We start from the raw sequence: 16,324 nt of genomic DNA on the forward strand, positions 1-16,324 counted from the left end.
CAGAGGTCGCCCTCAAGGGTTATGTTGCTTCCCCACTGCAGCATGCTTAGTGGCTGTTTGTGAGTGTACTGGGACAACCCTGTATAAATGAACTTTTACTTTTAACCAAAATATATAAACATAGGGCCTAGCTTTAAAAATACCGGAATTACCCTTTAATTTATCTTTTTTTTTCTCACGACACAAATATTTTAGAGGGGCCTGAGGTACCTGCAGAGCTTCTTCTTTGCTTCCTCTCCAACTCATTTCCCCCCCAAACTCATTCAGTCTCCTCTGTCCTTCCTCCCTCACTGTTTAATGCATTCATCCCCACCCAACTCAGCGAATCGCGTCCCACTGCAGTGTGTGTATGTGTTTTGCTTTTTTTTTTTCATACAACTTGCCTATTTCCAAATCATGTCTGTTATGAATGCCCCCATTTCCTCGATCCTCTCGTGCTCGTTCCAAACCTCAATCCCAGAGACTGAGCGAGTTTCATCGCTCTCACTGTTTGGACCACTTATTGCTCTTTTCTTTCACACTCCACAAGGTAATTTATTCTCCTTAAGTGTCCTGTTTCTCTCCCCAGCACACACACGCACACACACACACACACACACACACACACACACACACACACACACACACACACACACACACAACAACAACCAACACTTTGCTATTTTTTTATTTCCCCAATGTAATTTAGTCCACCACTCTTTTACCTACCCACACACACCTCTACACACACCTTTTCCCTGTTACCCTGTCCTCAGCTAATTTGGTCTCGATCTTGCGCACACACACACACACACACACACACACCACGCAAAACTTGCAAACTCATCCGTTCTATTAATGACCTCTAAAATTGATGTCACCGAGGCTTCTGAATCCATCCTATACCATTATCTCCCTCCCTACCTCCCTCCCTCCCTCCCTCCTCCGCTCTCACCCAAACAGTCTGGTTTTATCTTGCCCGTAAAAAAAAAAAAACTCAGGCTTCGTCTCTCTCGTCCTCTGTCCTCCAACTGTTTGTTTCCACTCCCGTCGCTCTCTCATCCCTCACTTTCAGTCCGTCTTTTCAAATGTCGCGTTTCCCCCTGACTTCATATCTCGCGTGTGATATCTTCACACAAACACATCCTGCCTTTTCCGCGGTTTGAAAAGTGATCCTCATTCAACCTTTGAACGGAACTCACTCATCTATTTTTTTTCCCCCGAAATGCCGTCACTGTCTTATCGCCCAAAAGCTCGTCTCTGACATTCTTTTTTCTTCTCGTTTCACACCGAGCCTTATCAATCCAAAACTAATTGAGTTATGATTTGTCTTTCCTCACCCTCCCCCTTGCAAAAAAGTGGTCTAACTTTAAACAACTCTGTTCTCGACACAGCAAATTACTGTAGTCGTTTTATTTGCTACTGTGTTGTGATTAGTTCTACAGTAATTAGGTGCATAATTCTTCATTAACACCATGTATAGGATACATGCTTTCTGTGAAGGCTGATTAATTCCTTCATTTAGTCCTTGATTCTGACTTGGGTTTAGCATTTTACAGCTCAGAGATTTGTCTAAAAAGCACTACAGAAGACAAAGAATGTCAATATGTCCGCCTCAGAAGTCATCACGGGAGGTAAATTACACATGCCTGCTGCATCTGTCTTGTATAAAAATATAAGTCTTACAGAGAATTTAAAGTTTCACAACATCAATTCTCTTGGCGTCATTTGGTAGTCTTATGGGTATATAATTAGCTCAGATTAGTTTAATAATTAGCTCTGATTTCATGGCTCACATCTGCCACTGGGCACGCGTCTAACAAGCTGAACGTTTTCTCTGCTTTATCACTGACTGCCGAGGAGTTTGCAGACTGTCCGGACAGATTGCAGTTGTGTTATTAAACCGGTGCACTCTGGAACTCTCTGGACCGCTCTCTTCCGACAAACATGAAGTCTTGCGCCTCAGCTCTCTGGTGGTGTGTGTGTGTGTGTGTGAGGAGTTTAACAGGTGCAGTGTGAGCTGCGAGTGTCGCAGCCGCTGTCCATGGTGCTGATTCTGAAGCTGAGCTCCCCGCCAACACCACCAGAAGGATTAGTTTGCCATGACAGATCAGCCTCATTACTAGAAAAAGTTTTAGAGGGAAGAACTGCTAACCATCACTCAGCTCTTTGTGGTGTCCACACATTTTATTGATTGACCTGTAATGGTGACGAATGACTGATAGGGTTTTCTGTATCCACAGCTGTGGAACTTCACAGTGACATGTCATACCTCTGAGCAGTCCTGGGTGGTATTTTTTGACATTTTAAGGGTTTTGTTTTGTTTTGTATGAGTTGCTCATACAAATGTTTTTTTTTTCATATGAATGGCTTGTTTATATTGGTCCATGGTTGGTCTGTTACTCACCACTTGCATTACAAGAAGTATTAAGAATAAATGTCTGTTAACTTGTGTGTCTTTTATAAATTTGTCTGCTGTGACCTGTCTGACTGCGTTTACATCGTCAAAAAACTACTGAGAGGACTTCCATGGAACTTGGACAGAGGAGGGGTCTCAGAGAAGACAGACCCAATTAACTGTTGGTGTAGCTCCACATGAAGGGAGGGATCCAGGAGATTTTCTTCCTCACTTTCACTAAATCTCAACGCTGTGAGATTGTGAGGGCATTTTTCAACATTTTGTATTAATCGATCTTCTTGAAAAAAATCAAGCGTATTGAGGTGGCTGGAGTCAATGAAAGGCTCCACCAATCCTAGATCTTGTGAGCTTAAATATACCATAAGAGGGGGAGAGCACTAGCCTCCCACTGAGGGATTAACACAGTTATCTAATGTACCTCACCTGTTGAACTCTTCTGCCTCGCTTAAGCATTCAGTGAGCTGAGTGCCTAATTTCTCAGTCCAATTAGTTTCCCATCCATATGTGGTGACTCCATATATATTTCTCCCTCTCCTCCCCAAGGTCCTGGCTAGTTTTCCTTTCCCTGAGTCATGCCCCTCTATACCTCCTCTTCACTCTACAATTTATCTTTCCAAACATAATTTACTCTCCCCTTGCTCTGTATTCATTACCCACCTTCCTCCCATCCCCCAAAACTAATTCACTCCTCAGTTCTCTCTGTCTGCCTGATTCTTTATTCTCCCTGTGTTTCCTTGACCGAAACTCATTTAGTCTCAGAGGCTAAAGTTCAGTCTCATGTCAACCTACTAAATTTCTCCCCTCTCTCCATCTCAGTTCCTGCACTAATGCAGGAGGGTTTTTTTTCTCTCCAGCTTTAAACCTTCTTCAAAAAGCCTAAAAACCAGCATCATCCGTCTTGCTCGATCTGGATTCCTCTGTGAGTGTGATCTGCCCATCTGCTGGATCACATATTCTCTGTGTAACTTGCATATCTGCCCTATCACATCCAAAAATTAATCTTACCTCTGCCTACCGCATTTTGTACTGTTTCTTCCTCCCCTTAACTTCCCGTTTCTCAGCCTCTCTTGCCGTAAAATACAGCTCACCGCCACATTTTTATCTTCTCACAAACCAATTTAGTCTGCATCCATGCTTCTCTCCCTCTCTGTCTCTGTCTCCCATCTCCTCTTTGCATCTCGCGGCTCTCCGAGGCATATCCCCCCATTATATCTCACCAGAATCTGCATAATGTGCGTTTCTCTCTATCACTTCTGAGTTCCTTCGGTTGAGTGAAAACGATCAGATATCATCTCTCTCTGTGTATTGTTATCTCTGTCTTTAAGGTTGACTGTCCAGCGGGAACTTGTCTTTGTACCACTCAGGTATTTTTCTTGTTTTCGGGGTTAATGACTGTTGCACATTCCCATGAGCACTGCAAGCTTTGCATGTTTCAGAGGGAAGTAAGCGCTAGAGGTTAGAAATATTTAAATACTTATGAGTAGAAGAGAGTGCAGTTTAGCCTCGTGGCAGTGGTGCTGTAACTTCCCCTGTACATTCTTTAGTGAGGCACCCTGGAAATAGATAGCTTTATGTCTCAGGGAAGCAGAGGAATTATTCCACAATTAATATAACTTTTTCCTTTAATTACTCGTCATAAAACAATAGGCCAAAATCTACTTCACCGGCAGACACCGATTAAATTGTAGTTTAGGAGCTGTGGTTAATATTTTCAAGTCTCCATCACATTTTACTCTGTGCAGCAAGCAGCTGGATACAGTATGTGCAAGACAGAGAATACTACATTTCTGCATTGGGCTCATATGAAAGGTCTCAAAACATCAGTTGATGTCTTACTTTATCAATTTTGTTTTCTGCTTGGCTTTTCATTTTACCATCAGTTTACACTCCCTTAGTTCCAGGGTCCCAGTATATAACATACTTGAACATACCGCCATGAAAAAGGCTTGGGAGCAGTTTAAAGCAACACGGACTGACTCACGTCTAATTCATTCATTCGAGGAAATCCCCAACAGCCTTGCACATCTGTAAACAAAAAAGCTTTTTGATCCAAATTGTAAAACACCCGGATTAACACACTTGCTTTCATCAACATGGTTTCATTTCAACCCCCACATCTGAATGGTGTATGACCCCATCCGATGCAGTGTTTCACATGATACTACATCTCAGGGTTTTTTGCACCACAGAGGTGTTGTTAACCTTTTTACACAGCAGGGCTCCATCTCTCTCTTCTCGGCTTTAACCCTCATGTCAAACCTGACTTATCCTGGGGTTAAACATGTGGTTTAGAGAGGGGGTTAGCCCGAGGTTATGTTCGCTGTGAGATCCTTGACTCATCTTTGCTCTAGTCTTTGTAGCGGAGGAGGTGATGAGGCTAAGTGATCCTTAAAGGGTCCAGTTCTAATGGGAGGAAGTGTTCACCAGCACACTCAATGAAAACTATAAGGGCTAAGGCGATATCATCTTTAAAAGTAGTGTATCACGTTTGAGTGGGTTCACCAGTGTTTATAAAAACATACACACTAGTTTTGGTGTAACAATATATCATAATCTTCTGTTGTGATGAGGCATTTCCCCTCAGCCAGCTAATCTACACTTGATGCTCATCCCAATCGCTTTTGTTTGATTCGAGATGAGTGAACTCTTTCCCCGTGAAACATTTGGCCGTTCACAAATCACGACCGAAATACGTCTGTGCAAAAGCTTCTGTTCTCGAATGAAAAAACACTTCTCAGTCAGGGGAAAATAAAAGTTTCCTGTCTCGGTCTAAACCCCGGGCTTAGCTCCCGCCTGTGAGAGCGATCCATAGAGTTCCAGGGAAAAGGCAATTCAAAGCCTCGAAGAGCGTATGAGGGGGATGGATGAAGGCAGGTTTGGGATGGAAAAAAAAAATGAAAGGGGAAAACGAACGAGGGAGAGAGAGGAAACTTGGTCGGGAGACGTCTGGAGATTTCCGTGTGTTGCAGAATCAATTCGTCCCCGTTTATCAGCTCCCCTCCTCCTCTTCCTCCTGCTAGCCCCAGGCGTCGACAACACACCGCAAAACACCCGACGCCTACGCAGGAAAAGCACCAACACCGACTACCCAGTACCCATCTGATTCCCCCTACTCTATCCCTCACCTCTCACCCTCCACCCCCCCATCAGTCTCTCACTGCTCTCAGAGGTCTCTTGTCCCATTTCCCCCCCTGCAGCAGCCCTCCTTCCAAAGCTATTCTCGCTGAATCCATTTGTCTCCCTCGTCTCTCATATTGCTGTCATAGCCGTCTCTCCCCCGTCATCTCTCACTCTCCGGTGTTTTGCTCTCTGGCCCACTACTGACCCATCGTCTACTCTTTCTTTGTAATTGTCTCTATCACTCTCACAGTTTTTCTTGCCTCCTTTTTGTCTCCCATTATCTATTATCTTCTTTCCTTATGTCTTATCATTCCCGCTGTCTCTTTCTTTGGACCCCCCTACACACTTGGCAAATTTGCAGGTCCGCTGCACAGGCTGTATGATATCAACTCGGAGATGCGTTCGAATGCTGTGATTAATGTCCGCTGATTCAAGGCAACGTGGCAGAGATGGAAATGAATGCAAGGAGAGACACGTCACCTGTCACTCAAGCTTTCCTGTAGCATTAGCACCTTTTTTTGTTGTCGTTTTTGACTTAGAAGACCTTACAATGATCAGGAGTCATTTCAAGTCTCAATCTGATTGGTCTGTTTGCGGACGTGGGTCATAGCAGCAGTCGGTTACCAAATCTCCACATCAGCTGTTAGCAGATGTGTCTCACAGTGTGATCTAGGAGCACAAACCTGGACTGGTTTCACTGCATTATCCCCTTCTTATAAAGCTCACCGGTGACATCCCAAAACCCAACAGTTTATATGTGACCTTTCTATTATCTATCTATATCTTTCTCCTCGCAATTTTCTTCCCTCTTCCCCTTCAATGTCCCTCTTTCCCTTACCCCATCACCCTAAATTTCTCTCAGCTTCTGAAACTTTCCTGACTCCCTCCGTCTCTCTCACTCTCTCACTTACTTCCCATTGTTCTCCACCCTCCTGCTCGCACTCTGTCTCGTTCTACCTCAAATTTCTCCTTTGCTCATTTCCTCTCTCCCTTTATCTCCTTTTCTGTCTGCCTCGGTGGGAGTTTGGAAAACACTCCGTCTCTCTCATGAAAGGGAAGAGCTGCTTCACTCCCCCAGCTCGCTTTTGATTCGAAATAAAAGGCAGTGTGAAATATCCCCCAGACACGCACGCTGACATTTATAGCATCTTTCCTCTCCTACATCCACTCAGTGGCTCGGAGACTGAAGCGATGCGGCGGTATGAGGGGGCAGACAAACAGGGGGGAGGCGGAGGGGGACCCGGACGGAGAGCCGACAAATTAGTCCAGAGTATTGGGAAAGGTAAGGAAGAATGAAAAGTGTGAGAGAGAGGGGACAAATTAGTTTGGTGTCATTAAAAAGGAGTCTGGGTGGATGGCAGCAGTGCATGTTTGTGTGTGTGTGTTTGTGCGTGTGCGTGTGTGTGCGCATGCGCATGCGTGTGTGCGGATATAAAAGACTAGATAACAGGCAGAGAGCTCAGGAGGAGGGAGCTCTCCCAGGAGGCTGTGTGTGTTTTCATGTTGTTCAGCTCGACATGACAAAAGAGCGAAAAACAGAGTAGATCAAGGCAGTCAGCGCGGGACACGAACAGAGACGCACAGTCAAGTCAGAATCAGTTTACCAGGTTGGAGTTGAAGGCTACAGGGGAAACACGGGAGCGCACACTGCACCCCCCGTCCCTATCTCTTCAAACGCCACCCATCTCTTCATACCTGTGGCCACTCAACTCAAACAGGTGACATAAAGTGATCACCAATAATAGGACATACTCTCAAAACAACTTATCACCGGGTATATCAGTGAAAAAAGTATGTATCCTTCAAAACCAAACCCAAATGTTTGAACCTGCACATAAATGTACAAACTTGAGACGGTTTTCATTCAATTGTGACGCTGGATCTGCTTATTTCACACGAGATGGTAATGGAACGATCGACACTGAGGCGCGTGTGACATTGAAACGTATGAGGAGGGTGTTTTTTTTCTGACTTTGGAGCTGCTCAAAGACAAAGTGATAAAGTGATGTAAAGCGATGAACAGAGAAGACATTTTCACAGGAGCAGCTGACTGTGCTGTGAGTTCTTCATGCTATAGAGGCAATTCAAGGGCAGAGTTAAAAGCAAAATACACTGGCAAATGTAAGGCAAGGTAAAGACAGTATGATATCTAAACTGAACAGTATTATTTTGGTAACCAATGAATCAGCTTCAGCAATTTTAAGAAATCATCCAAGTTCTCTGATTCCAGATTCTTACATGTGAACACCTTCGGGTTTCTCCAATCCTCTGTGGCAATATGTATCGCAATAATAATTAACTGATTACTCGCAGCGACAATACTTGTTAGTTGCAGCCCCCATCTTACTGTCATCAAAACAAAGTTAGAAAATACAGATAGCAGCAGTTTGTGTTGTTAAAATGAAACTCTCATAGGCTTTTTTTTTGTTAATGTGTATGTGTCAAACCTTCGTGTAAAAGCGAAAGAAGCACTTTTAAGATTTACAGTATTTTTGTTTTTGGGTCGAACTCGATTTTAAATGGGAGCGCATGGGGCACTTTTACGCTAGCATCAAAATTTGTATTTTTAAAACACTAAGAAGGCTCGACGCAACATGAAACTTTGTCCAAAAACTCTCTATTTAGTAAACTCTGTGTACACAAACAATGTTTTCAATGCTCGTGTTCATGTGTAGAGACCCTGGTGATAGTACAAACAAAGTTTCATGTTGTGTCGAGCCTTCTTAGTGTTTTAAAAATTTGGATGCTAGCTAATCTACCCCAAGCACTCCCATTTAAAATGAGTTTGACCTGAAAACTAAACTATGACTAGTAATTACGCTTTTATACTAAGGTTTGACTCATATACATTCACAAAAAAAGGTTGCATTTTGGCGAGAGTTTCACTTTAGACAAAGTTTACAATCAGCATATTGAGCATACTCATGTCCTTTAAGTAAAGCCGCAGACGCACACACACACACACACACACACACGCACACTCACCTGTGTAGTCCTCACGGCAGATGCAGGTGTAGCCTCCCTCCCTGCGGGCGCACACCCCTCCGTTCAGGCAGGGGTTGGAGTAGCACAGGTTGATCTCCGTCTCGCAGTAATCGCCCGTGAAGCCCACCGGGCAGCGGCAGCGCAGGCCTGCGATGGGGTGGATGGGCCGGAACAAGATGGAGGGCGAGGAGATGAAAGGGGCCGAGCTGTTGAAGCGCAGCACCGAGATGCACTTCATGTAGTTCTGGCACGGCTCGCGGAGGCACACGTTGTCGTCGAACGGGAGGACCTGGAGTGACGGGAGGAGGAGAGAGGAGGAGGAGGAGAGAGGGAGAGGAGCAGTCATTATGAAGACCGCTGTGTGAACGTGTACGTGGTAATTTGCTGGGTTGTTTTTTGGTTTTTTTTTTCTTTTCTTTTTTTCGTTTTGTTCCAGATGGCGTCTCAATTCACATCCACTTCTGCTACACTAGTTCTCTCTGCACTGTGGACTCGCCATGCTGTAATTGAGGGTGTGTTCCATCACTCTCACTGGCTGAAACATGCAATTTTGTTTTTGTTTTTGTTTTTTTGCATATCCTGACTCGTATTTGTTCCAGATAGCCATGCAAGCAGGAATCAAAAAAAAAGTAGTCAAACCATTTCCTTGAGTAATAAGTACCAATACATAATGTAAATAGACTACATATCAAGAAAATTCCTTAAGTCAAAATACTGCTGGGAGTAATTATGAGCAAAGTGTATCTATATTAAACATATTCTTTCTGCAGAGGAATAGTTCATGTGAGCGGGAAACAAGCAGGAATGTCGACTGCCCGGTAATATCCTTGTGTTTGGATTTAATTTACTGGATGGAATCTTTGTAAATATCTTCCTCTGCCATGGTCCAGGTGAAACAACAGCCTCTGGGTTGATGAAAATATTGACACGCTGGTAAGATGCCTCTAAATATCACCGAGGCTCCACGGAGCGGCTGGTGACTACAGGTGAGGCTCATGACTTCCGTGTCCTGCATGAACTTGCGCTATGCTTCATTTCTTGATGACAGTCTTATCGGTTTCCCTTATCTCTGTTATCATGAATCACTGGATGCCCTATTAAGTGGTGTTCAATTACAATTCTATCAAACTGAGACTTATTGCTAGCGGTCATCTCTATTAACTCATTCATTTATTCATTTAGTTAGTTTATTTCTCTGCTTTGTAAGACCATCAGCTTCCCTGCGGACTGTTCTTACTGTTACTGCTGAGGTCACGGGATCAGATGTATCTGCAGGATTGTGACGTCTTAGACGGTCGGAGGATATAGATTAGGTTTGCATGTGTTTTTGTGTGTTTGTGTGACAGCCCCCGTAGAAAAAAGGTCACGCACATTCGGCCTTAAACTATGTATCTCTTGACACAGCTGTGCCTTTCATACATCTTTTCTCCTTCCTGCGGCAGCCTCCCCTCGTTCGTCTCTATCGAAGCATCTCTCGCGCTACGTTAGTTGTGTAAGGCTTGTGTGTTACTGATGTGCTTGCTGTGTCCAGGTGTGCGTGATGTCATGCATGAGAGCGCCCATATCAGTGTGTTGCTGCAGTGAGCCCATATGGCTGCGCTGGCATGGCATCTGTATTGTATGTATCAGTGTACATGCATTGTGCTCCAGAGACTGTCTTTTAAGATGCATGTGCGTTTGCACAATGTGCCCTATTACTTTTGCACGGCATGTCCCGTTACATGGACCCCTGATTTCCAGCTGCCGCACACGTGTTCGTGAGCGCAGACATGTGACAGAATGAATGCTTGATTTGAAGATTTGGTGGTATTTTTGTCCCTGTGTCGATTTTGGATTTCAAAGAGCACTACAATGTGTGTTTGGTGTGTGTATTCATAGTTGTAAATGTGAGCTAACCTCCATCTGTGTCAGCGAGGTCAGCCGCAGCCTGTTCAGGTACAGCTGCTCCTCCAGGGCCTCGGAGGGGAAGAAGAGGCCGCCCGGCAACGCGGCAGAGAAGCTGACGTTCAGGATCCCTCCCGGCGCCGCGTCCAGATCCGGCTGGATGTTGAAGATGAAAACGTCCTCGACGGGCACCGAGAGCACCGCCGACACGCCCTCCAGGAAGTTACCCAGCAGCGGTGACAGGAAGTGCTCCTGGGACATGTTCTGCAAGCGGACGGTGACGCTGCTGCCCAGCATGTCCTCGGTGATGATGAGGACGCGGAGGACGCAGGGGGCTGAAATGCTGTGGACGCCATCTGGAAAAGTTAAAGAAGAGAGTGGAGGAGAAAAAAAAAAAAAGGTCAGGTCAATAGATGTTGGGAGAGGAGATCGAGTGACACGAAGGTGTGAACAGGTGAAAAGGGAGAGATAGATGAAGGGGGAGGAACAAGGAGGGTCAGGGACAGCAGGGATGAACAGCAGAGAGAGGAGAGAAGGAAATAAAGAGACACTGATAAATGAATGTGAGCCAGACAGGAAGGATTGCAGAGAGGAAGAGAAGAGGTGAGGAGGTCACAACTGTATTATGAGACATGCAGCTTGAACCACTGTACGTGCAGGACTCTCTCTCTCCTCTGCACATGATGTCAGACATTGTGGACATACATCCACACCGGCACACATTCAAATGCAGGTACAGTTCATTTTTCTAGACTGCTTTGTGTAATTACAGCTTAAAAAGGCACACACACACACACACACACACATGCTGAGTGGTTCTAAAAAGTATTTATGCAATGCAAAAACTACATGCGTACAAATACTACAGAGGATGATTCTTTTTTATAGAAAGACGGACATCACTAACGGTGGAGTCAGTCTTCCGCAGAACAGAAACACAATTTCACACACGCACACTCAAACTTGTATCTACAGCTGTCAGAGATAATGAACTATAATTCAGTGTGCTCCTTAAACTGAGTGAAAGAGGGGAGAGAAGTGCTCAGGCAAGTACTCTGTATGTTTGAATAATGTCATGGAGGGTAAGTTTGCTCTGGCCAAACTGGATTCTTTACACAAAGTATGTAAGAATTGATCTGCTGTGAAGGAAGTTTGTACTTTGGGTAAAAGATTTTTCACTCCAGAACCCTACAGCCTGTGTTGGTGGCTGACATCGAAATCTGTAAACTGTTGACTTCCATTTACTGTAAAATGTGCCTGAATTAGGCCATACCCAGACCAGAATATTATGTTTCTCACAGCCAGCAGTATTTATGTATTTTTTTTTCCCTCCTTGTGTTTAGTCATCATCTGCTCACACTGCTTAATTCCCTGGTGGACCTACATGGCAGACATCAGATGCGGTTGATGACGGGAGATTTATTATGTAAGTAGTCGCAGTGATTTTCTGAAATCCAGCTCACCATTGTCGGCTGATGATGCCATGCTTATTGTTCCAGTAAGTATTTGTGAGCCAGGAAGTTGGTTTCAAATCCTGTGCATGTGATTGAACAAGCCACAGAGAGATAGAGATGGAGAGGGATCACTGAGCGCTCTCGTGCAGTAAACATCTCTCTCATCTCCCCCGTCACCTCGCATTCAGCTTTGGTTACGAATTTAACAGCCTTCACGTGAATCGCAGCGGGTCGCGACCCCTGCAGACAGAACAATGCCTGATTCAACAACAGGCACGAGATGCGTTTTCATCTGCTCCGCATTCAAACACAAGCCGGCGCTGGGCGGCCGCAGAGTACACTGTAAAGCAATTCGGTGCGGCAAGCTGGCTAATAAGCTATCAGAGAATACAAATGCGCACAAACCGCACCGGCGTGAGGAGGCAATTTTCCCTGCGCCGGCAGCGAGGCGTTGCAGGGGTGAAGCAGGGTGAACGATAAGGTGGAGAGAATGTAAGAGCGAGAAATACAATACATGAGGGGTCTTGATGCAAAGAGAGCGCGGCAAGTGGTGGAAAGAACGAGCGAGATGGGGGGAGAAAAGGGATGGGTGGATGGCGAGTTGGTGCAATGGAAAGGCAGAGGGAGGATGTTGACGGAGGGAAGAAGAGAGAGGCGGTGGAGGGTGAAGGAGAGCGAGAGGGTTTATTAAAGTCTGGAAAAAAAGCAGAGGAGATTATGGAGGAGGGCAAGCGACGGAAGGCCTTAGACCAGAGATTAATTAAAAGAGAGAGAGAAAAAGAGGATACTTATAGCTCACAAATAGGGAATCAATAATAATGCACTTCTGAAGTATTAATGTAAATAATTCACTGATTATTGACGTTCACTTCTGCCCCTTTTGCTAATTCTGTGGCAAAACAGTTTGAGAGCATCGATTAAATTATTTGTCCGAAGTAAATCGATCAATTTACTTCCTTTGGTCATAATTTGTTACTGATTGACAAAACATGCTTCAAAATAAAATCAGACGGAGAGGAAGGAAGGCTGACAGTAAGCAAAGAAGAGGTCAAACAGACCAAATAGTCACAGTGAAAGAGAAGTGTGTGAGACAGAGAGCACGATGTAGGCGGAAACATAAAGGAGAGCAAAGACTGAATAAACGGGGAAGGAGAGGTGGAGAGATGGGGGTTGGGTTCGGTGGCAGCTGGTTTGATTACCGGATTATGAGGAGCCTCACTCCCTACTGACCTCTAACACACAGGCGCTCACACACACACACACACACACACACACACACACACACACACACACACACACACACACTAAAATCCAGAAACCCATGTCATAAATGGACAGCCAGAGGAGAAAAAAAAAACTCCCACAGAAAACTCATCTAGGATTCACACAGAATCCAAGAACTAGACAGATGAAATGACTGATAGGTTGATAGACCGATTTTGGGCTTGACTCCAGCATAACATATAGTATTAGGTGAAGTAATTAAATGCGACCTCGTCTTGTGGGGCTAAGAGCCGGCTCTATTATCAGCCCTGGATCAGGATGCAAAGACGGGGCAGTAATTGATGCTGTTCTCCCATTGTCATTGAGATGAGACAGGGATCTATGAAAAGACGCCGGATTATCTGAACCCAGTCTCACACACACACACACACACACACACACACACACACACACACACACACATAAAATACAGTTGTTAAGACCAACATTAACACAAAGCTTTTGTTGGACTCAAGCTCTAGCTGTAACCATCAACATGCCTGATGCAAAACATTTCCCTCCATCCATTTATCCAGGGTTGGGTCGCCCCGGCAGCAGGCTGAGCAGGGTATTCCACACGTCCCTCCACCTTGTAATGTTGTCTGGCTCCTCCTGGGGGATCCAGTGGCGTTCCAGGGCCTGACAACAAGTATAATCTCAACAACGAGTCCTGGGTCTAACCGAAAAGGTCTCCTCCCAGTTGGACTGCCCCCAAAAACCTCCAAAGGACAGTGCCCAGGAGGCTTCCTAATCGGCTGCCCTAACCGACTCAGCAGGTCCTCTTTTGACGCTGGGGAGCAATGGCTGTCCTCTGAGCTCCCTGCGGATGTCCAGGATCCTCACCCTATCTCTAAGGCTGAGCCCAGTCACCCTGTGGAGGAAACTCATTTCTGCTATTTATTGAAGTTTGACAGCTAAATTGAAAGCTTTGCCTTTCAGCTCAGCTCGCTCCTCACCAATCTACATGTCCGTCTTTTTAACCATCCCTCATGAACTAACTCCTTCACTTGGGACAGCAGCTTAACCTTAAGGGGAAAGGCGCTTATTTGCCTTCTTGTTGACGAGACAGATCAATGCCAGTCTGATGTCTGTGTGGTAAATGTGAAGGTGGAGCCAGGAGGCGATTAGCTTAGCTTGGCATAAAGAGTGGAAACAGCTAGCCCGAATCATGTATTTCCTCTGTATGAAACCGAGCAGGAAGTTCTGTGCAAGTCAGTCCCTGTAGAACAACACCCTTTTCAGATTTCCGTGCAAAGCTAAACTAACCGTCTCCTGACTTTCCCGCTTCACATTCAGCATATAAACATGAAAGCGGTATCAATCTTCTCATGGAGATTTCAGCCAGTAAGCGAATGAGCGTATTTGCCAAAATGTCAAGTCTTTACAGTCCTCCTAAGAAGTGAGGACCAGATGAAATGTCAGGATGGTTCTCAAAAAGATAGTGGATACAAAAAGCACACACAAACACACCCAATCCATCTGCACCATGGTTGTTTTTTTGTTGACACAATGTTTTTTTATTGCCATGTGAGCCCCCTGTGGACTTTGTGCTTCACTGTTTTCTAAAGAGACAAAAAAAAATACAACCATTTCTTCTGCCAGGCAAACTCCCCGCGGGCTCCTAGAAATCCCCCTCGGTGGCCCACGGGGGACAATAGTGACTTTCAAACAGGAACATTTGACATCTCAACAAAACGTGTAACAGGCTGATGGAAAGTGATCCTCGATTAGTATCAGTGCCCGGTGTGCCCTGACAGTTTGTAACTTGACTGGGATTTTATCAGCCTTCAGAGGTATTTTGGCCCCAGGCAGCCCTTTAATTCTGATAGTAAATCTGGCACACACACGTAAAACACCCAGTAAAATATCTTCATTTGGCTTCCTCTCGTGGCTACGCTCAGTACAGCTAATTTGAACAACCTGCATCATCACAGGGATCTTCACTAATATGAAGCCATTTGGAGGCTCGAAAATAAAAAGACAAACTAGAACAATTCAAGCCAAACGGCCATTTAAGCAACTACAACCAACAAACCTTGTCCACTTCCTGTCAGCTGGGGTCAGTGATTATATACAGGTGCATGCTGTGGCATGATTATTACAATTCTGCAGAAAACACAAGTCAGAAACAATAAGGACATTTTTCACAGAGTTCTATGGTGTGGTTTTTGTTTTGTTTTTCACAAGTTAACCAACTGAGGATTGTTGTTACAGTGCAGGAATCTGCAGAGGTCTGACACTAAGCCTAATCATAATGTGTCCTGCTGTGTTAAAAGGCACACGTTTTAACCAAAGCTCTATGGGCAAAGTTTTTGAAAGTGAAAAAGTGTTATGAACTGTACGTATGGGAGTCGAACACAGTCATAAATGGTTTGACGCCCTGCTGAAGGCTTAATGTTAAAATATGTCAGAGTTTGTTTGGGATTTTGGTAAAATGATGTGTGTACGTGGATACAGGAGGGATTGTTACTTTGGAATAGTTTTGTACTACTCGAGATCGGTCTGAGTCTCAAGAGCACTTTTTGAAGGTCTCTGTCTCTTCTTGAATTCATCTGCACTTGTTGATGAAGGGGAATAAACTTAAAATGAATAAAATAAAAAATTAACTTTCATTTGTTTATCTGTGTGGTGTTTCATGAATGTGGGTCTTTTAGATCCATTTTAGGAGTGCCTATAGTTCACATGTTCCACATTTCATGCGTCTCATGCATTGTTGGACTCTTTGATTCAGACTTGTTCTGCCTTAGTCTTGGTATTGACTTCATCTCAGCCTCTGAAAGTCTCTTTCTTGACTCAGTCTCGATACACCCTGGTCCTGTTCATGACCCACTTTGAAATGTAACCTTGGCTGTAGTATTTGTATCAGATTCCCTTGAGTTGATAAAAACCATCCACCTGGCCGTCTTCCACTCGAAGAATTTTAAATTCCAACAGAGAGTCAGAGAACATTATCGACTAAATAAACCATGAAACCAGTCCTCACTTGGCTCTCAGACAACATTTTGAAAAGGTCAAATGTTGGTGGAATCCCAACACACGTACCCCTGTGCCTCACGGAAAACAACTTAAATAATTTGGACAAAATTATCATACTGTGTTAAATGATGAGTTGGATACTTCAGAGCCAAATGTATTCATTGTAACCTAAAGATATTAACCCTGAAATACTGTTACATACCACTGACAGTGAATAAAGGGAATAAAGTGTCTACAAGGACAT

At 44.5% G+C, this 16,324-nt stretch overlaps 1 protein-coding gene and 2 long non-coding RNA genes across 4 annotated transcripts in view; 2 read left to right on the forward strand and 1 right to left on the reverse strand.

The window, feature by feature from the left end:
* Positions 1-16,324, reverse strand: part of celsr3 (cadherin, EGF LAG seven-pass G-type receptor 3) — a 104,814-nt gene that overhangs the window by 66,670 nt on the left and 21,820 nt on the right. The window contains exons 2-3 of the mRNA XM_037105545.1: positions 10,400-10,743; positions 8,504-8,792 (exon numbers count right to left, since the gene is read on the reverse strand). Of these exons, the coding sequence (XP_036961440.1) occupies positions 8,504-8,792; positions 10,400-10,743 (633 nt within the window). The remainder of the gene's footprint in view (positions 1-8,503; positions 8,793-10,399; positions 10,744-16,324) is intronic.
* On the forward strand, positions 8,784-10,548 carry LOC119023538. The gene is made up of 3 exons (XR_005076289.1): positions 8,784-8,872; positions 9,394-9,489; positions 10,415-10,548. It is a non-coding gene; the product is annotated as an uncharacterized LOC119023538 (long non-coding RNA).
* LOC119023536 lies at positions 10,652-15,716 on the forward strand. 2 transcript variants are annotated; one of them, XR_005076287.1, is made up of 3 exons: positions 10,652-10,787; positions 11,731-11,813; positions 13,641-15,716. It is a non-coding gene; the product is annotated as an uncharacterized LOC119023536 (long non-coding RNA). The 2 variants fall into 2 exon arrangements; XR_005076286.1 differs by having other exon boundaries at positions 10,695-11,120.

This window comes from Acanthopagrus latus, chromosome 7 (genome assembly GCF_904848185.1).
Source record: "Acanthopagrus latus isolate v.2019 chromosome 7, fAcaLat1.1, whole genome shotgun sequence".
Lineage (NCBI taxonomy): Eukaryota > Metazoa > Chordata > Actinopteri > Spariformes > Sparidae > Acanthopagrus > Acanthopagrus latus.